This window comes from Rhinopithecus bieti, unplaced genomic scaffold, assembly GCF_001698545.2.
Source record: "Rhinopithecus bieti isolate Rb0 unplaced genomic scaffold, ASM169854v2 scaffold_26424, whole genome shotgun sequence".
NCBI lineage: Eukaryota > Metazoa > Chordata > Mammalia > Primates > Cercopithecidae > Rhinopithecus > Rhinopithecus bieti.
In genome coordinates this window covers 574,104-595,648 of record NW_016811744.1, presented here as the reverse complement: position 1 = coordinate 595,648, position 21,545 = coordinate 574,104, and the positions used below count along the sequence as shown (strand labels likewise).

Below are 21,545 nucleotides of genomic sequence, written 5' to 3'. Positions count from 1 at the left end.
CTCAAGCCTGTAATCCCAGCACTTTGGGAGGCCGAGACGGGCGGATCACGAGGTCAGGAGATCGAGACCATCCTGGCTAACACGGTGAACCCCGTCTCTACTAAAAAATACAAAAAACTAGCCGGGCAAGGTGGCGGGCGCCTGTAGTCCCAGCTACTTGGGAGGCTGAGGCAGGAGAATGGCATGAACCCAGGAGGCGGAGCTTGCAGTGAGCTGAGATCCGGCCACTGCACTCCAGCCAGCCCGGGCGACACAGCGAGACTCCGTCTCAAAAAAAAAAAAAAAAAAAAAAAAAAAAATCATCAGTTTCTTGGGAATCTTAAGTTATTACACTTGAAAGACCAGAGAATGGTTATTCCCCAACACCAATTTGGTCCTGAATTTTCCCATCTGACGTGTCTCTAACATGTGAATCAGTCCCACCTTCCCTGACCACGAGTGAAGTGTTCTGTGATGCTTGGCTGTAGATGCAGTGTGACAACTGCCTGAAGCACATGATCTCAGGCACCAGATGGCACTGCTGCTCAGTACAGCCATATGATAACAGCCTTCCTAGCAGACACTGATAACAGCATTCTCCCCAACTATTAAGATTTATTGTTTTGTTTAAGCAAAGACCAAAGAAGCAGCAAAGATACAATTAAAACGGCAATCCTTTCTGGACGGGGTGGCTCACGCCTGTAATCCCAGCACTTTGGGAGGCTGACGTGAGCAGGTCACTTGAGTCCAGGAGTTCAAGACCAGCCTGGTCAACATGGTGAAACCCTGTCTCTACTAAAAATACAAAAATTAGCCCGGCATGGTGGCACACACCTGTAATTCCAGCTACTCGGGAGACTGAGGCAGGAGAATTGCTTGAACCTGGAAGGCAGATGTCACAGCGAGCCAAGATCGCACCACTGCACTCCAGCCTGGGAGACAGAGCAAGACTCTGTGTTGAAAAACAAAAAAGGTGGCCGGGCGCAGTGGCTTAAGCCTGTAATCCCAGCACTTTGGGAGGCCGAGACGGGCAGATCACGAGGTCAGGAGATCGAGACCATCCTGGCTAACCCAGTGAAACCCCATCTCTACTAAAAAATACAAAAAACTAGCCGGCCGTGGTGACGGGCGCCTGTAGTCCCAGCTACTCGGGAGGCTGAGGCAGGCGAATGGCGTGAACCCCGAAGGCAGAGCTTGCAGTGAGCTGAGATCCGGCCACTGTACTCCAGCCTGGGTGACAGAGCGAGACTCCGTCTCAAAAAAAAAAAAAAAAAAAAAGAAAACAAAAAAGGCAATCCTCACCATGGTGAGATGCAGCCACACCCAAAGGACCCCAAAAGTGGCCTTATGGTAGCAGGAGGATCCTAAATGTGGATCCTCACAAAGGGAATGCAGCCCAAGTTGAAAGTGCTTCTTCCTTTGCTAAGGAAGTGATTATGTGAATAACCTCAGCATTCTCAACGGGAAAGTATCTGGCAATAAATTTGTAGCCACAACTTGGAAGTTTCTGGAAGAAATCAACCTCCCACAGCCACCTTTGGCTGACTGCTTATGTTAGGTCTGTAGACTTCCTTTCAATCAGCCTGCAAAAGTCCCATCTGGTCATTTGGTCACAGTTTTGCTGCTTCTTCACCTCTTGTTCCTACACATCACTTCCTGGGAGTGGACCAGCTTTATAACCAACCTAGAAAGATCAGGTTGAATTTGGCTTTAGAGATCTGAAGCTCCTCAATTTTCTTCCCTCTTTGGAAGTTTTATTAGAATAATCTCTTCCCTTTTCTGTCCTCTTCCTAAGTAACCTAATTTCAAGGCTCAAAGCTTTAAAGGCAAACCTTAAAATGTGTTGCATCAGAAAGCCAAGACAGAAAGCCGATCACCTAATAGGCTATTGTAATTTCAGGCTCCAAATAACTGTTAAAAGTGGGTATCTTCTGTTCTGCCTAAAAGAAAGAGGCTGAAATGTCAATTATCGTTTAGAGTTATGAGTGAATTGCATTTTTATTTACATTTAAGAGTCTCTCTCCCTGCTTGTGTTCTAGTCTGTGAATGGCTCACACCTGGACTTAGTGTAGGCTCCTAGTGGGAGGAGCGGGGGATAGTGAGACTCCTCATCAAATGGAGTAACATGACCCAAATCTCTAGAGGTTTCATAATTTTGCTCTTGCTTCTAAAAACATAGTCATCTCTTATGGGGTATTATGTGCTTTGTATCCTGAAATTTTCCACTTGCTGCTTCTTGGTGTGAGGGGAGAAATGCCAGCATGTGGCACTGCAGGAGGAGACTGGTGGAAGCCGCTGGGCTAGGCCTTCACTTCCCAGTGACACTGTTCCCAATTCCCTCCAGGATGAGCTGAGACTCCTCAGGATGTGGTTCTGCAGCAGATGAGGTGTGAAGAAAGCCTGCTCTGACCTGGGCACCCAGGATGGCACTGAGTTCTAAAAGGCAAAGGGTATGTGGTGAGGGGCCAGGCTGAGGCCCTGGTGTGGTACCATCATGGGCAGCAGCACCATTTGAGGCCAGGTAGGAGAGACGTGCAGGGCCTGGCCCCCCAAGAGACCAACAGACAAACTGAGGTGGCAGAGAGAGAGATTCCAGTGTCACCAGGAAGACTGCAGATCATAACAACAATGGCTGCTGATTTGGCATCAAAAAGGTGGCACTGTCAAAGCCATAAATGCTGAAAATGGCACCAACATGCTGCAGCTGGAGACAGTGGGTGACCAACATTTGTTTGAAGAACAGATGACGCTCTGTGAGTGGCTCAGCCAACAGCCCAAAGTTTTAAGGGAAGACCTCTCTGCCAGCTTCTCTTGGATAACGTCTCACGTAAAACCTCCGAGGCACTTACATAGCATATTTTTGTGTCCACTCTCTTGCTAGTCTGTTGTACCTGGAATGAAAAAGCAGAGGGAGTGACACCCTCACTTGAAATGGTCACTTCCCTTCAATGTGGTGCAGAGAACAGGACTGATGTGGGGAATGCTGCTACTGCTGCTGCTTGTCAAACATCTGGGGCTGATGGGTAAGTGGAATAAAGGCTTTCCCCGGAGCAGGAGCACATCAGACATGGCTGTAAACCCCCAGCTGGGTGAATCCCTCATTGTGTAAACCCAAAATTGTCGATTCTCCATAACTATCTGCTGTGGAAGATTTACTAATGCAACAGACTTCTTCCCTTTCTTTCTCCTGTCCTACAATATGGATGCAGGAAGGACAGAGAAGAGATATACAAAGGTCAGTTTGTACTAGTTACAGACCGTTCAGCACACAAACTCCAGAACAAGGGCTTGGGAATCTGCCTACCGGAGTGTGCATCAGCACCATCCTCAGCAGCTGTTCCACCCCTCTGTGCCCTGGCTTTTTTGATTGCTTGCCATAGTGAGAGTATCTGCCTTGTGTGCTTGTGGGGAAGACTAGAGAAGTCTGTATGCAAAGCATGTGGAGCAGGCTGGGCATCCATTGAGGACTACGCAGGTGTGTGCGCTTATTCTCATCGTTGTAATGAGACTTGATGTTATGAGACTATAAATTAGAGAGATTTATAGTTACAAGAGGCACTGAAAAAAATCACTTTTGGTATCTCTAAAATATCTCGTAATAAGTGTTAAAATAAACACAAGTTAAACCCCAGTCAATTAAAAATGTTGATTGTTATTGAGAAAACTCCAGTGAGGGAAATAATAAGATCTATAAAGGTCTCAAGAAAAACATAATTTGAAAAAACCATGTGGCTGAGTGTGGTGGCTCACACCTATAATCCCAGCACTTTGGGAGGTCTAGGTGGGCAGATTGCTTGAGCCCAGGAGTTCAAGACCAGCCTGGGTAACATGGCAAAACCCTGTCTCTACAAAAAATTAGCCAGGTGTGGTGGCACACACCTGTAGTCCCAACTACTCAGGAGGCTGAGGCAGGAGGATAGGTTGAGCCTGGGAGATCGAGGCTGCAGTAAGCTGTGATCACACCACTGTACTTCAGCCTGGGCAACAGAATGAGACCCTGTCTCAAAAACAAGGAAAAAACATACTCCATTCTAATCTCTTCAGACAGGAAAGAAGTAATGAGTAACAAACTGAAGAACTCACTCACTGAAGATGTCTTTTAAAAGGGCCAGCAATACCTTCCCTGAAGGTCCACAACTGAGATTCACACCACTCACAGGACTGCAACCCCTGCCATACCTGGGCCTCTCTCACAGTGCTGTCAGCACTCAGAGACTAACACTTGGCGATGACTCCTTGTGCCAGCCCTACCAACTACAGACACCCTCATGCTATAGTGCATGTGGTTGTGCCTGGCCTAGGGGGTCGGAATTTTACAATTCTGGGTCTGTTAATTGGTGTTTAAACAGAGAGCTGGCAGTGAAGGTTTAACACACTGCTGACTTCTGAGCTGAGCCAGTGAACTGACCACAGCAGTGTTTCCCACCTTGACTGCCCTCAACCTCACCTTCGGTATAGCCAAGCAGACATCCCCTTGTCTTAGGCTATAAACCCTAAAATTTAAATCCAAATTTTTCTTGTTGTCAGATTCTTCTGAGTCTGTTCTTGGCTGACCACTGATTTTGCTAGTCTCAGGACTTGGCAATGTTTTCATATATAGTAGCAGCAGCTAATGAGCTATCCAGGAGGGTGAACTGCTTTTATCTCCTTCTCCCTTCTTAGACTCAAAAGACATGTTAGTGAGAAAGCCAGGAGTCCAAGCCCAGGGCACACCCACTGTGCACATGGCTCAGCATGGGCAGGAAAATGTCCATAGGAACCTGTAGCACAGAAGCACCAGCTCAGAGCATAGGTACCGCATGGAGCTGCCTGGGGCAGCCACAGCACAAAGGCAGTCCAAAAAGGATGCATACTTCTCTCTGTCGGCCTTGTAGGTGTGGGCTATCTCTGGCACCAGAGGGTCATCGGGGTTGGGGTCGCAGAGCAGCGAGCAGATGGACAAGAGAACTGGGAAGAAAAGAAAAGGTTGGTCAGCTGTAGCCACAAGGCTGCTGGGTCACCCCTGGGTGAACCTCCCTGAACTTGCACTCTGTATTGACCAAGGAGATGTCTTCCCTTCAACAGCCCAATCTAAACTGCTTGATGTACCACTTGCTCTGTCCCATGTATCAGCCGAGGCGATCATCACTGTGTGGCCTCAGGCATGCCATGCTAGGATACTTCCCTCCTGGGTGCATCCTGGCTCTCATTCCCCTTCTCCACTGAAGCACCCCATCTGAGTCTCCAACTGCCCTCCCATCCTTGTCTGCACCCCACATCATGCATCTCTGGCATTTAGTCCCAGGAGTCCTGTTTACTCGTAAGGAAACAAGAATTCAGAGCATTCAAGTAACTTGTCCAAGGTCACAGATTTGGAACACCCAATAAATGGGTAAAAATGAGATTCTGGGCCAGGCATGGTGGTGAATGCCTGTAATCCCAGCACTTTGGGAGGCCGAGGCAGGTGGATCACCTGAGGTCGGGAGTTCAAGACCAGCCTGACCAACATAAGAGACACCCTGTCTCTACTAAAAAAATACAAAATTAGCCGGACATGGTGGTGCATGCCTGTAATCCCAGCTACTCGGGAGGCTGAGGCAGGAGAATCTCTTGAACCTGGGAGGCAGAGGTTGCAGTGAGCTAAGATTGCACCATTGCACTCCAGCCTGGGCAACAAGGGTGAAACTCAATCCCAAAAAATATAAAATAAAGAGATTCTGAACCAGGTCTGTCTAACTGCAAAGCAGATGCATCCTCCTGTGTGGCAGCACCGTCTCTAGGACGTGCACTCAGTGTGGCTCTCAGCAACCCTGGGAGAAGGGAATCACCCACTAGGGCTGTAGTGAGGAGCAGAAGGAACTGTGGTACCTGGATTCTTGGGGTCCCAGAGAGAAATGCGAACTCTTATTCCTGGCTTTGCTTTCGACTCACCATATGATTCCAAACAAACTGGATTCAGCGAGTCCATCAAAGTCCTGACCACAGTTCCCCACACATAAAGCTACAAATGACAGGGGCAGGTTTGCCTTTTTTAAGATACTTGGCTGGGCACGGTGGCTCACGCCTATAATCCCAGTGCTTTGGGAGGCCACAATGGGAGGACTGCTTGAGGTTAGGAGTTTGAGACTGGTCTGGGCAACAAAGTGAGATCCTGTCTCCTCTACAGAAAAATTTAAAAATTAGGCCAGGTTCTGTTTCTCTTGGGTTGATTTTTCACCATCCTACCCACGCTCCACCTGCCAGGATACTGCACTGTCTACATTCAGGTCTCTTGTACACACACAGCCCATGTGCAGCCCATCTTAGTTCAGAAGGAATATCTGCATTTCTAAGCTCAGTTTAGACTGGTTTCTTCAACTTCAACCAGAGACATGTACTTAATATCATTTATTTTGGGAAGGGAGGATTTCTCCCCCAACTTTGAGGCCCCCAGGGGCATGCCCTGTATCTTCCTTCAGGGCTGACTCACAGTCCGTTTTGTGCTTATTGGATGAATAAATGAGGGAACAGAGAAGGTAATTTAATATTTGCCTTTCTTATTTTTAGATAAAAAATATAAGTAGAATCAATATTTTCTTCTTGCACCCATGTGACAGTCTTGAGCACCCCAGGGCAATGGACTGCTGAGAAGAGCCAGGGCGTGGGGCACAAAGTTCTGCTGGTGCTGCCTCATAGGGGTGTAAGGATGTCCACTTATAGGCACAGCAGTGGACAGGGCTAAGTGACCTGGGAAAGGTGACTGCTCTCTCTGAGCCTCCTTTTCCACTCAGTCAGTGCTGGGGTAAAAACACGTGTAAGAGACAGGGCACACAGAGCATGCCATCAGCGTCTCTACCTTTTGACACAGTCAACGCTGGAGACCACTGAGACCGCAGGATATCAAGGCAGATGCTGCCATTGCTGTTGATATTAGGGTGATAAATTTTGGTTGTGAAAGCAACCTGCAAAGACAAGAGATCCCAAATCAGACAAACCACAGGGACGTCTGGGAAATGAACCAAGTAAAGCAGAAGCAGCCACTGCTGGGCTGTACCTGGAATGTGCTGCATATCTGGCCCCACAGTGCAGGCTGAGCCAGACACCCACTCCCAAACTCTAATGGGATATGGAAGTGAGTGATCACCCAGAAGTTCCCTGACCCCATTCCCTGCTGGATTCTCATTCTGAACATAGGGGGATTGACATAACCTCCCTGAAAACAGTATGTCCTGAGGAGTAACAAGAGTGGCGGAAAGGACTCAAAAGCCCAGAAGTTTTATGCAAAAAGCAGTGATGTTTTGTTGATGTATCAGCAGAAAAGCCCAGGCCCAAAGACTTCATGACTAAAACACCAAAAGCAATGGCAACAAAAGCCAAAATAGACAAATGGGATCTAATGAAACTAAAGAGCTTCTGCACAGCAAAAGAAACTACCATCAGAGTGAACAGGCAATCGACAGAATGGGAGAAAAATTCTGCAATCTACCCATCTGACAAAGGGCTAATATCCAGAATCTACAAAGAACTTAAACACATTTATAAGAAAAAAATCAAACAACCCCATCAAAAAGTGGGCAAAGGATATGAACAGACACTTCTCAAAAGAAGACATTTATGCAGCCAACAGACACATGAAAAAATGCTCATCGTCACTGGTCATCAGAGAAATGCAAATCAAAACCACAATGAGATATCATCTCATGGCAGTTAGAATGGCAATCATTAAAAAGTCAGGAAATAATAGATGCTGAAGAGGATGTGGAGAAATGGAAATGCTTTTACACTGTTGTGGGGGTTAAATTAGTTCAACCATTGTGGAAGATCAGTGCTGGCGATTCCTCAAGATATTCTCTAGTTCGAGAAATCGCATTTCTAGAACTAAATAATACCATGTTGATTCAGATAGATGATCCCATTACTGTGGTATATTACTTATAAAGACATAAGCACACAGTTATTTTACGTTGTGGGCACTATCCAATATGCAAGCACTAATAAGACAAACAACCCAAATGTCATCATGATAACTAAGGAATATAAAATGTGGCACATATACACCGATGGAATACTAGTGCATACTATAAAATAAGATGAGTTCTTCTCCTTTGCAGTAGACATGGATAAAGCTGGAAACCATCATTCTCAGCAAGCATCTATCACAAGGACAGAAAACCAAACACTGTACGTTCTCACTCATAGGTGGGAATTGAACAATGAGAACACATGGACACAGGGCAAAGAACATCACATACCAGGGCCTGTCGGGGGGTGGGAGGCTGGAGGCGGGATAGTATTAGGAGAAATACCTAACGTAAATGATAAGTTGATGGGTGCAGCAAACCAACATAGCACATGTATACCTATGTAACAAACCTGCACGTTGTGCACATGTACCCTAGAACTTAAAGTATAATAATAATAACAAATAAAAGCTCAGGCCATGGACCCTCTGCCAGGCCACAAACCCTCCCCACCTTTCTATTTCACCCTTTGTAAGACCACCCCCTTCTCAGAATTTAGTCCTAAAATACCCTTGTGCACTTCAAATATGTAAGGATACCCACTGTAACAAAAGATGTGAAACCTAAATGTCTTCAGATTGATTACTGGTTAAATTAATGTTATAAATAAGCAACAGAATATTACACAACTGTTTAAAAAGAATGAGGTGAATTTTTAAAACATGAATGTGATCGTATGGAATAATTTCCAAGATATATTGCTACGGGAAAAGCAAGATGCAGATTCATGGAAACGTCTGTTCCATTCATGGGAGAAACAAGGAAGCACAAACAAGTGCTTATCCAGGTGGAGATTACTCCCAAAAGAGAAATGAAATGACAAGTAGGACTCAGTGCCTTGTGGGGAAAAAAAGGCGGGGGGCCGGGCGTGGTTAGAGAGACAAAGTTGAAAGAAGGTCCTATTTTCTACTGTATACTCTCCTACATTTGACTTTTCGTTTTGTTTTGTTTTGTTTTAAACCACAGCCACACACTACTTCTTCAAATGACCTTGGACCTCAGAGCCTTCACTATAAATAGGTACATGGTACCTCTCCCAGGGATGTCGTGGGACCCATGGAGAGTCCGCTCTCTGTGATGTGCAAGGTGTTCTGAGTCATGTGCAGCTTCCACTGCTACAGGAGCCTAAGAATCTGCCTCACCTACACTCCCTCTGGGTGAGCAGTGACCTCAACGCAGGGGCTGGGGCAAAGGAACATAAGGATTTTGCCGGCTGGGTGTGGTGGCTCACACCTGTAATCCCAGCACTTTGGGAAGTCGAGGTGGGTGGATCACAAGGTCAGGAGTTCGAGACCAGCCTGGCCAATATGGAAAAACCTCGTCTCTACCTAAAAATACAAAAAAATTAGCCAGGTGTGGTGGCACATGCCTGTAATCCCAGCTACTTGGGAAGCTGAGGCAGGAGAATTGCTTGAATCCGGGAGGCAGAGGTTGCAGTGAGCTGAGATTGCACCACTGCATACCACCCTGTGTGACAGAGCAAGACTCCGTCTCGAAAAAAAAAAAAAAAAGGATTTTGCCTCCTCTGCTAGCTCTGAGAACTCACTGGTACTTCTTAGGCTAGATGGAGATGCACAAACATCCTTTACATCATTATCTACCATTTTTTGCATGTTTGATATAGTTTTTAATAGTTTTTTTTAAACTTACTTTCGAATATGAGAAGAGAGTTATGTGCATGTGAGCTCGAACATCTATTACCATATAATTTTTCCCAGAAAGGGTCAAACTTCAAAATCATCTCAGATATTAAGTATCTGCCTCAATATCTCCAATAAAGACCATGTAATCTTGCCAGATTCCTCCTATTGTCAGAAAATTTGTGCCAAACCATAAATCCACTCCTGTTTCCCCTGTACGGAAGGAGGTTTTCAAAGACAGAACACTTTCTTCCCTCATAGAATGTCACTGTCACCTTTTAGCTCACATCTCTCCTTTGATAAAATATCCCACTCCCACGAGCTTACTCTTCTAGTCTTTAATTGATAGTCCGAACCGACCAGGCGCGGTGGCTCAAGCCTTGAATCCCAGCACTTTGGGGAGGTAGCGAGACGGGCGGTCACGAGGTCAGGGAGATCGAGACATCCTGGCTAGACACGGTGCACACCCTTTCTCTCAAGACTACCTCAAAATAAAAAGAACCAAAAGAAAAAACTGCCCAGGCGAGGTGGCGGGACGGCCGCCTGTAGTCCCAGCTACTGGGGTGGGGTGGGGAGGGTGGGAGGGAGGGGTGAGGCGTTGCGAGAACGGCCCGTAATGTGTTTGGGAGCAGACTTTGCAGTTGAGTGGAGATCGTTAGCGGCAACTGCACATAACCAGCCTGGGCAACAGAGCAAGACTCCGTCTCAAAAAAAAAAAAAAAAAATAAATAATAATAATAATAATAATAACCACTGTTGGCTGGGCACAGTGGCTCACACCTGTAATCCCAGCACTTTGAGAGACTGAGGCGGGCGGATCACCTGAGGTCAGGAGTTCAAGACCAGCCTGCCCAACATGGCAAAACCCCATCTCTACTAACAATACAAAAAATTAGCCAGGCATGGTGGCGGGTGCCTGTAATCCCAGCTACTTGGGAGGCTGAGGCAGGAGAATCACTTGAACCCGAGAGGAGGAGCTTGCAGTGACCCGAGATCATGCCACTGCACTCTATCCTGGGTGACAAGAGCGAAACTGTGTCTCAATAATAATAATAATAATAATAATTTAGAAATAATAATAATCACTGTTTCTCCTTTGTCCTTGGGCAATTAGTTACCCTGAAAACGCCCAACAGACATTCAGGACTACATCCATATCTGTTTAAGGAAAATCCTCAGCTGCTCACACAGTAATGAAAGAGATAAGCTAGAAAATTACTACTTGACAGACACTGCCACAGTCTCTCCAGAGGGTAAGGGAGAAGGGGTGGATCAGAGCACTGTGAAGCATGTTCATGATTTTTCAACCAAACCCCCTTGAACAGCAGTTGTACTCTAATGTGGCAAAGCTATTTTAGCATCTGTCATTGCCCTGCTCAGCACACCCCACTCCCTTGCCAAAAGCTTAAAAGGTCTCTGGGATCCTAAGCATATTTAACCAAGATTTAAAATGCTCAGGCACCAGGTAGCCTCTGGTGGCGATGTCTGGACAGAGCTGCAGCTGGCGAGCACAGAAGTGGCTTCTTCACACTGACTCAGATAAACAACACGCAAAACAGCAGCTAAGCCTCTGACTCAAACTGAGTCATCAAGGCCAAGTCAAGGTAGTAAGACACAGCAATGTCACAATCCCTCGGCTAAGGTGTCTGATGCAGATGCAGGACTTTTGAGTAAGTCTTGCCAAAATGCACAACCTGGCCAGGCGTGGTGGCTCACACTTGGAATCCCAGCACTTTGGGAGGTGGAAGCAAGTGGATCACTAGAGGCCAGGAGTTCGAGACCAGCCTGGCCAACATTGTGAAACCCTGTCTCTACTAAAAATAATACAAAAATTAGCCACATGTGATGGCAAGTGCCTGTAGTCCCAGCTACTCAGGAGGCTGAGGCAGGAGAATCGCTTGAACCCAGCCTCTTCTCCACAAGGCAGCAGAGTGATCGTTTTGGCGTGGCAATCCCCACAACGGCGTGCAGACCCTCCTCCTGGGGCCATCCGTACCCCTCTGGCCTCCTTCCCAACTCCTCACACACTCACTCCCCTGGGGCAGTTTCCTGGGGACCCGTCTGGCCCCTTGCTGAGCTTCTGCAGTTCCCCCTTCTCAGGGTGATCTCCCCACCACCCCAGCTCCTGCTGCCAACCACTGCTTGTGCTCTTCCCCAGTGCTGACAGTGCTGACTGGCTCACACGCTAAATGCCCTGCCTCCTCCACAGGACTGTGAGCCTCAGAGCAGGCTCAGCCACCCATGCAGAGCCCAGGTAAGAAGGAGTATGAGGTGCAAGGGTCCAGGGGATGAGACAACCTGCAGTGCACAAGACATGCTAGGGCAGGGTGGTCGAGGCAGCTCCCTGGGCTTCTCCTTCCCTTTGGTGGCACTGCTCTCTAAAACTCCACTGATGGGATGGTGTGTGCATGAAGGGCAAAGGAGGCTTGCTATTCTTTTAACTTAATAAAGGAAAGTGAAGGTGTGACTCACCAGTCCTAAACCAGGGTGTGTCCACCTTGGCACTATTGACACTTGGGGCTGATCATTCTCTGTCATGGGAAGGGAGGCTGTTCTAGGCACTGTAGGGAATCCCTGGGATACCCTGGCCTTTGCCCACTAGATACCAGTAGTACCCCCTCACCACAGTTTTGATAACCCAAAATATCCCAAGATGTTGCCCAAATGTCCCTGGGGCAATAGCAAAATCACCCCAGCTGAGAACCCCTGTCCTAACTCTAAGGGACCGCAGAGAAGGAAGCCAGAGCCTGGAGACATGACCAGACTCAGCTACAGTCACAAGGAGAAGCATTCAAACTGTGGCCTCAGTCAGGAGGCCAGCACCAGCTCACCCCACTGACCCTTGGTCACAACAGGTGCTAATTCCCAAAGTCCAGTGGTTAAAGTCCTGGGAGGCTGTCACCACAGGGTGGAGCGGTGGGCCCTCAGAGAAGCCCCACGTACAGCTCTTTTTACCTATACCTGACTTGAAGGGCCCCTTGTCACATGCTGTCCTTCATCCAAACATCAGGGGAGTTGTGAGGGGCACCTCACCTTTGGGGGCTTGAACGGGTAATCCGTAGGAAAGTGGATGGTCAGGAAGAAAACACCTCCTTGGTAAGGACTGTCATTCTGGAATGATGAGACACAGGAAGAGATCAGTGCATGTGCTAAGCCCAAAGTGCAAGAAGCAAAACTGGAGTGGTGTGCTCAGCAGCTACTACCTACCGGGCCCATGATGGTGGCCTGCCAGTGGAACACTACAAGACAAAAGAGAGATGGGCATGTAAGAGACCCCCCAAGAAACATGTCTATTCTACTGAAAACGCACTGCTAAATTACAGGGCACTGTTCACACGAAATGCACTCACTTCTGACACCAACTGCAAGACTGGGGTTCCCCAAACCACCCAAGATGTGATAACTGCCTAGGACTTCCAGAGCTCACTGAAAGCGGGTGTGCTCAAGATTGCCGGTTATCACAGGGAAACAGCATAAGTTAACATCAGGAGGGTCCAAACGCAGAGCTTCCATTCTTCTCTCTCCGTGGAGTTGGGATGCGTTACTCTCCTGGCACTGCTGTACGGCAACACACACAGAGCACCCAATCAGGGATGCTCACTGGAGCCTCCATATTTAGAATTCTTATTGGGGCTCTACCCTGAGAGCATGACTGACTGATTTGAATGCCCATAGGGCTGATCTCAGGCTCCAGTCTCCGGCTCCTCCAGGCATGATCCAAATCCCCACCTTATTTTTTTATTTTTTTGAGATGGTCTCACTCTGCCACCCAGGCTGGTGGGCAGTGGCATGATTATAGCTCACTGCAGTCTCAAACTTCTGAGTTCAAGCTATCCTTCTGCCTCAACCTCCTGAGGAGCTGGGACAACAGGTATGTGCCACCACATCTGGCTAATTTTTTTACTTTTATTTTTTCATTTTTGTAGAGATGGGGTCTTGCTATGTTGCCCGGGCTAGGCTCTCATCTTAAATCACATGGTTGGTCTACTTGGTATGGCCATTCCTCACCCTAAATCACATTGTTGGTGTGCATCAAAGCTTCCAGCCAAATAAAGACATTCCTATCAGGTATGATATCTTAGAGATCGCCCCCTATGTGTTAAGGATGATGGCCAGATCTTTTGGGGACAAGATTGAATTATTTATGTTGTTGTTGTTTTGCAGAGATGGGGTTTCACCATGTTGCCCAGGCTGGGCTCAAGAAATCTGCTAGCCTCAGCCTCCCAAAGTGCTGGGATTACAGATGTGAGACACTGTGCTTAGCCAAGATTAAATTCTTTACTACACAAATGCCAGTGACTACAATTCAGTCAGTTCTTTGCACAGAATTGAAGCCTTGGCTAGGTTTCAGCCATTTTCCTTACTGCTCTGTATAAACCCTTCTATTCCTTGGTTCTTCCCCTGATCTATTCTGAAGCCCTCTTCAAAAAGTCTCTCTCAGGAGCCAACTGCCCACGGCCCTGGAGCCTCACGGGTGCTGCCTCCATCTGAGTCCTCTCCTGCCCACCCCCTGGGCAGTGCCCTGTGCTCTGGGCACTCAGTAACAAGGTCACGATGAACCCCTCTCATGCTTCCCTTCCAGGTCGCCACCATTTGGCAGGAGTTTAGAGCCTCCTCTTGCTGCACATCACACCCTACACCCTCTCCAGCATCTCAGGTGACTTTCACTGCTCTACCCATTCCCAGAACAGCTCCTTGTGTTTCAGCAAGGCTAACCTAGTGTGGCCCAAACACTCACATTCAAGGTTCCCAAGTCATACAAATGGTCCCAGGGATACTGACTCTAGGGCCTTTGTGGAAAATGCCTACTCACCCACAGGAATGGGTTGCTGGGATCATCTGAAGGACCTGTTATTCTCAAGAGAATTCTGTCTCATGGATTCATAGTGGATATGGAATTAGCCCAAAGTTTCAGACCTGGTCCTGTCCTGGGCTTCCTGTCACCTGTTTAAGTACCCCACAGGCTCTACCCAACAGGAGGCCCAGGGAAGCACCAAGGTTTGGGGTGGGAGCACAAGTGCAGGGACTAAAGCAGAAGTTTCCTAAGCCCCTAGAGGTATTCAAAAGTAGTCAAGGTGGCCCATGAGCGCTTTTCAATATTTCGAAGAAATGGTGCTGAAGAGAACACCTTTACCTATAATAAGGCTGCCTGAGTTAATGAAAACATCACTTTTTTTTTTGCTTTGACTGTTGTTATTCCAATTCATGCTAATCATTAGTTGAAAGAAGATATATCTTTGCCTAATGTTAATGTGAATGGAATTCTTTATTAAATAAAAGTGTTTTTGATAACATATTTCAGAACAGGTTAGAATCCTCTGGTCTTGTTCACTTTAACCCTGAGGGCTGCTGGGACACTAAGCAGGGCTTGAGGGCAGAGTCAGAAGAGAAGGCCCCAAAAGCAAGAGGATGAGAAAAGATACAGAGGAGGGATGCTGGAAATGGCTGTGAGCCCACGAGGCGGGTGTGAAATGGCCCCAAAGGCTAGCTTCCACCCACTGAGCTCTGACTGTGGTGGCTGGCCTTGATGCTAGCCTCTCTTAGCCTGGGCTCTGGTGCAAGGTAAGTTTGAGCTGAGCTGAGCATCAGGGAGCTGCCTCTAGACAGCTAAGGCTAAACAAGAACTAGTTCAAGTTTACAGCAACCCCAGTTTAATCTGATATTATCTTAAGTGACAGGTAAGAGGGGAAGCATGCTATAGAGACCTGGGGTGCTTGTGAGGACAACATGAGGTAATCGCTGATTAGTGAGGAGCAGAGTGATGAGCAGGTGCCAGGAGACAGTGGAGCAGAGTCGTTCTTGTTTCTTACACTCTGCATAGGCAGCTGGGAAACATTTCTGCTCTGCTCCAAAAACGAGATTTAAACTCCCACGTAGAGCCTTTAGAGTCCTCCATTTTCAGTGACTCCATCTGCCTACCCCGGCTTCTCTAAGCTCAGTCCCCTCCCAGGACATGCAGGCGTACATATGTTGGCATGCCCTCTTTTTTTTTTCCAGCTTTGTGAAATTTTTGTTTTATTGTAGTAAAAAATATATAATAAAATACGCAATTTAAACAACTTTTAAGTGTACAATTCTGTGGCATTATATGCCTTCATGATGCTGTAAAACCATCTCCCCATCCATTTCTAAAACTTTCCATCACCCCCAACAAATTCTGTACCCATGAAACAATATTTCTCCCATTTCCCCTCCCATCAGCCTCAGGTAATCTCTCATCTACCATCTGTCTCTATGAATTTGCCTAATCTAGATATTTCATGTAAGTGAAATCATATATTCATTATTTTCTTTCTGGCTTATTTCACTTCGCAGGTTTTCATGTTGTAATATGTATCAGAACCATATTTTGTTTATCTATTTTCCACTGATGGGCACTTGGGTTGTTACCAGCTTCTGAAAATCATGAATAATGGTGCTGTGAACATTGGCATACACATTCTGTCTCAGTCTGTTTTTGATTCTTTGGTATATGTACCTCTGACACCACTCTCCTTGAACACATAGTATCTCCCCTCCCCACCTACTTTCCTACGGCTGCAGTTACTGAAGCCTCACAGGGAAGGATTGGTGTTCCAGAGCCCAAGAAGCCTGCAAAGTGGAGGCAAGGTGAGTGGGCAGAGGACAGACCTGGAAACCCTGAAGCAGTGCTGGGCAGCTCAGCCTCAGCCACCACCTGTGAGGGATGGCAGAGGCCTGGAACAGGCAGTGCTGCTTCTCCCTCTCTCTCCCGAGAAGCTGCCCAGAACTGCTTCTTCAGTCTCCCCCACGGAAGAGTGGAAGTGGGAGAAAATAATAGGGATTGCCCTTCCCCTTGGCAGAGGCAAGTGATCACTGCCCTACCCTGCCCGGCCCCTCCTTGGCTGTCCTGCTCTGCTCCCAGGAGCTGCAGCAGCACCAGGTCCTCTAGACCAACTCCAACAATATTTACACCAGCACCCAAGTTTGACTTGGCCAAGGGCACTTTCCAGCAGTCGATGTGACTCCTCAGGCCAAGCTGGCTTTCTCATGCGCCAGAAGAGGGAAGCGGTGACTATGGGACATGAGAGGCAATGCAGGTTCTACTTTGAGTATAACCTGACCAGCCAAGCTGCTGTGAACTCATGGCCTAGACCTCAAATGAAAAAGCCATTCACAAGCAAATGAAGGGAAAATAACTGATTGGTTTTCTTAAATGCTGCTTGGCTGATAATTTGGTTGTTTGGTTTTGCTTGTTTGTTTGTTTTTTAGACAGAGTCTGTTGCCCAGGCTGGAGTGCAGTGGCACGATCTCGGCTCACTGTAACCTCTGCCTCCCGGGTTCAAGCGATTCTCCTGCCTCAGCCTCCCAAGTAGCTGGGATTACAGGCGTGTGCCAGCATGCCCAGCTAATTTTTGTACTTTTAGTAGAGACAGGGTTTCGCCATGTTAGCCACTCTAGTTTCAAACTCCTGACCTCAGGTAATCCACCCACCTTGGCTTCCCAAAGTGCTAGGATTACAGGCATGAGCCACCACACCCGGCCTAAATTTGGGTATCTTAATTACAATCCTCCTACAACCTGAAGCTCCCCAAAATACTTACAGTCATCACCCACAGGTCCCGCGGAACACTGGGCAGGAGGATCCCTCTGCAAGTCGGTTAATTCCTAGAACACAAGATAGTGGGTCAGAGCTGCTGTATGCTGGGGATGCTGCCTTTACACACCAATCTTGGTAGCTGGAAGGAATTCTCCTGGTGGGAGGAGGCTCCTAGGCCTCAGGAGTGGGTTAGAGACAAGGTGGGTCATAGGAGTCTACTCCCTGCTGTAAAGATACCAGAGAAGTAGGTATGATCATTTCCATTTTATACATTAGGAAATTGAACTGTAAAGAGATGAAGTTACCTACTCAAGGTACACAGCTGGAAGAGGGCAGGCAAAAAGTCAGTCACATGTAGCTCTGCCTTACCTCCAAGCCTAGCCTCCCACCTCCTCAGGTAGAAGACATCCCCAGGCCCCCAGGTGCTGAGATACAGCCCAGGAGAGAGTTCTGGGAGAAGGATAGGTGCCAGGTTTTACTACTAGGCTAATGAATTAATGTATGGAAGCACTTAGCACCAAAGAAGCGCTAATCTCTCTACTTTGCCTCCCCAACCACCACCCCAATCACCCTAGTCACCACTGGTTATGTGGTAAGTCCTAGGGCTCTGAATGTGGAGACTTTGGCACTTGAGCCAAAGTCTAACACTGCACCAGTGGGGATTGGGGATTATACCACAACTAGATTCCCTTTATGGGACACCATCTCTGAACTAAACCAAACACTGTCCTATCTACACAAACTCTCCTGATTTCACCATATGGCTCTGGACACGCTGATCATTTCAGTAACCACCTCTCTGGCCATCCTGCATTTATCCCCTTCACTTCAAATTTAATCAGCCAAGATGGAAGTATGAACATCACAGAAGCCAGCAAATGCTACAAATCAGGGCCATGTTTTCTCCCCGAGGGTTGATCTTTAAATGTCCACCAGTATACCACTGGCCAATTCTAATAGTATCGAATATATCTGAACCCATTTCCTCGTAAGTAAAATGAATTATACTTGGAAAGCATTCAGGAAGCAGCATTAGGAGTGGTCAAAAGAGAATTTAACTTGGGAACAACTGAGGTCACACAAGGGGACCGAGGACAGGCTCAGAAATGCAAGAGCTACAGAAATCTCTGTGGAACAGTTCCTTTTTGCTTACCTCTCTGCTATGTGCCTGTCAGCACCTCCACTATCACAGTGCAGGGGAATTGTTTACATTCGTTGCGATACTGCATAGATAAATGAGCTCTATGATAAAACTGCTAAGGCAAATCCTGAAGAGGTTACATGAACAGCCAGGGGCAGGAAAAACCAGCAGCACAGACCAATTCCCTCTACCTCACAAGGTTTTCCCACACCTCTATGCTTTTGCACTGCCGGTATGCAGAATCCATGGCCCCTTTAGAGGTGTGATCAACAGTTCTACCCGCACTTAATGATCCCTGAAAGGCCACGTGTGGATCCCTATTGATAGACTCCAACCAGCACCCAGGAGTTTTGAATGCTAACTGGCATTTCAAGGAAGAATGGTGTGACTTGAAAGAAACTAGTTCACTCACACATCGAATTCCTGTGCTCACCTCACAGGGTTAGAAGACTCAGGTCTGAGTCTGAGCTCCATCACTGAGGAAATCACTTTCACCTCTTTGGGCCTCAGTATAATTATCTGTTAGCTGTAATCATACTTGCCTGCCAACTTGCTGGCACTATTGCGTGGCAACAAATTTTGCATGTAAGTTTTTAATGTATATAATGTAAGCAAGAGCAACCAGTAAATATCAAGACAATAGTGGTATAGAGAATGCCACAATTAGTATTATAAAAAGGGAGAGGAATAAGTAGAATATATATATATATTTCTAGAAGAATACTTGGACACTGGTTGCCCCTCCAGGAGGGGAATTGGATGGCTAGGGACAGTCTTGGGCAGGAGACTTTTCCCTGTATATCCTTTGCACCTTTTGAACCATAGGAATTTATTATCAAATCATTAAATGTATAAATATTTTATTTATTGTAAAGGATTAAGTAGGTTAAGTTTATATAGTAATTACTATTACAAGTAACAATGATAAAAGTTGAGAAGTTCCAAAAAAGAGAAAGTAAGTTAAAGTATTGAGTATCAGTAGAGAAGAGTTAAGCAAACCATGCTACACACCCAGTTATTTCTTAACGGTGTTCCATCAACTTCAAGACTCCATCCTTTGTAAGACACAATTTTACTTTACATACAATTAGGGGGAAAAAAAACTTTCCTGGCAAATAAGCTAACACCAAATGCTTTCTTTGCACATAAACTTTAATTTTACTTAAAAATTACTTTTATTAGACTGTGTACAGTGGTTCACACCTGTAATCCCAGCACTTTGGGAGGCTGAGGTAGGCAGATTGCTTGAGGTCAGGAGTTCGAGACCAGCTTGGCCAACATGGTGAAACCTTGTCTCTACTAAAAATACAAAACTTAGCTGGGCATGGTGGCACGTGGCTATAACCAGTTATTCAGGAGGCTGAGGCACAAGAATCACTTTACAGGGTGATGCCATGGGCAGGGCAGAGTGTCTGGGGTCTTTTGGGAGCCTCCAATCCCCAACAGTTTTGCAGAACACTGATATCTATGGACTCTAAAATGGACTTCATTTAAAGAAACCCACAGACCATTAATGGACAAAAACATGAATCAATATGTATTGCGGCATACCAATCCTAGCACTGTGGAAGAGCATCAAGTACAATGTTTTTGAAGATCATAGCCTATCACCATTATGCATTCAAGATCTGAGTTTGAATAACCTCATCAAGACTTAGATCTTCTTCAAAAGCTTCAAGTCTCATCTGCATTAAAGCTCTCCATTGAACCCTCTCACAAAAGTACAAGCTTAAAGGGAGTAAAATTCATTAATACATTCCATTTGATATCCCTTCTTCTGATTTCGCTTCAATTTCCTTGGCCTCTGGGGCTTTTTATATTGCTTATGTTCCTTTAGAGCCAAAGTGACAGTGCTTTCCAAAAAAAAGTGTGTTCTGTGGCCATAAGTTTACATTGATAGAGAAGCATAAATTTAGCATGATGAATTTAGAATTAGGTCTTTTATGGTATTCTGTAAAAAGTTGAATTAACAATAAGAAAATGAGGATGAAGCAGTAAAAATATTTTGGGTTAGATTATACTCTCAGAAGCTATGTGGTTTAGAGAAAAGGGCCTCCAACCTAAAAGTTAATAGTTCTTATTTTGTCTCTGCTTTGTACTAGGTATATGGTAACTGAGAAAGTCACTTAACCTCTCTGAATCTTAACTTCATTATCTATAAAGTGCAGCTGATATTTCCCCCTCCCTACCTCACAGAGTCCTTGTGAGGAACAAGTGAAACAATGTACAAAAAGACATATAAAATGTATAGTACAGGCCGGGCGCGGTGGCTCAAGCCTGTAATCCCAGCACTTTGGGAGGCCGAGACGGGCGGATCACGAGGTCAGGAGATCGAGACCATCCTGGCTATCATGGTGAAACCCCATCTCTACTAAAAAATACAAAAAAAACTAGCTGGGCGAGGTGGCGGGCGCCTATAGTCCCAGCTACTTGGGAGGCTGAGGCAGGAGAATGGCGTAAACCCAGGAGAAGGAGCTTGCAGTGAGCTGAGATCCGGCCACTGCACTCCAGCCTGGGCGACAGAGCGAGACTCTGTCTCAAAAAAAAAAAAAAAAAATGTATAGTACAGACAAAGGGTCCTGTTACATAGTTGCAAGTCATTCCCTCAGATCTTGGGCCTAGGAAGGTAGGTGATTTAAGCTCATTAAAAACATGTACCATGTCCAGGCTGGATACATGGTAACAAGGCTATGTTACATTTTTTTTTTCTCTGAGTTGAGTACCTAAAATACCACATGGGCTAATTCTAAGAAGGAGCACCAGTATCTATTTCCCTAAAATTATAGCTTAGCATTGTTAAGGCTTTAGAGCAGTTATGCATTGTCATATATTAGTGATTTGTGAAATATTTTTACTAAAACGTGACTAGCATTTTTCTTTAAATGAAAGAATGGAGAACATTTCACAATGCATCCCACGTGATAAGAGCAAAAAAAATTTTTTGGTTATATGTGTGTGTGTGAATGTGTGTGTACTTGGTCATTAAATAAAAGTACTTTTCTTCCTGTGGGGGGGGGGGTGGGGTGGGGAAGAATTGCTTTAGCCCCGGAAGGTGGAGGTTGCAGTGAGCCGAGATTGCTCCTGTGTGACACAGTGAGACTGTTTCAAAAAATTAAAAAATTAAAATTACTCTTATCAAAAGAATTCTTTTAGGCTTAAACATAGCTTTGTGTGTTTCTTTTTAAGTATCATTCATGCATCCAAAAAAAAAAAAAAAAAAAAGAAAAAAAAGAGAAAAAAAAAAAATG

General features: G+C 46.1%; 1 protein-coding gene and 1 long non-coding RNA gene across 7 annotated transcripts in view; one reads left to right on the top strand and one right to left on the bottom strand.

The window, feature by feature from the left end:
- The window catches only part of LOC108544012 (uncharacterized), an 18,516-nt gene extending 14,894 nt beyond the window's left edge, over positions 1-3,622 (top strand). Inside the window, exon 3 of the long non-coding RNA XR_001889721.1 lies at positions 2,324-3,622. This is a non-coding gene — a long non-coding RNA (uncharacterized LOC108544012). The remainder of the gene's footprint in view (positions 1-2,323) is intronic.
- The window catches only part of UBE2D4 (ubiquitin conjugating enzyme E2 D4), a 29,173-nt gene continuing 9,576 nt past the window's right edge, over positions 1,949-21,545 (bottom strand). Inside the window, exons 3-9 of one of the 6 annotated variants that reach the window (XM_017894910.1) lie at positions 17,161-17,224; positions 12,806-12,837; positions 12,632-12,709; positions 6,794-6,899; positions 4,833-4,926; positions 2,829-2,870; positions 1,949-2,415 (exon numbers count right to left, since the gene is read on the bottom strand). In XM_017894910.1, coding sequence (XP_017750399.1) covers positions 2,340-2,415; positions 2,829-2,870; positions 4,833-4,926; positions 6,794-6,899; positions 12,632-12,709; positions 12,806-12,837; positions 17,161-17,224 — 492 coding nt within the window. In that variant the 3' untranslated portion in view covers positions 1,949-2,339. Of the gene's footprint in view, positions 2,871-4,832; positions 4,927-6,793; positions 6,900-12,631; positions 12,710-12,805; positions 12,838-12,948; positions 13,140-17,160; positions 17,225-21,545 lie in introns of those variants that run through there. The other 5 variants (XM_017894914.1, XM_017894911.1, XM_017894915.1 and 2 more) reach the window with 5 other exon arrangements.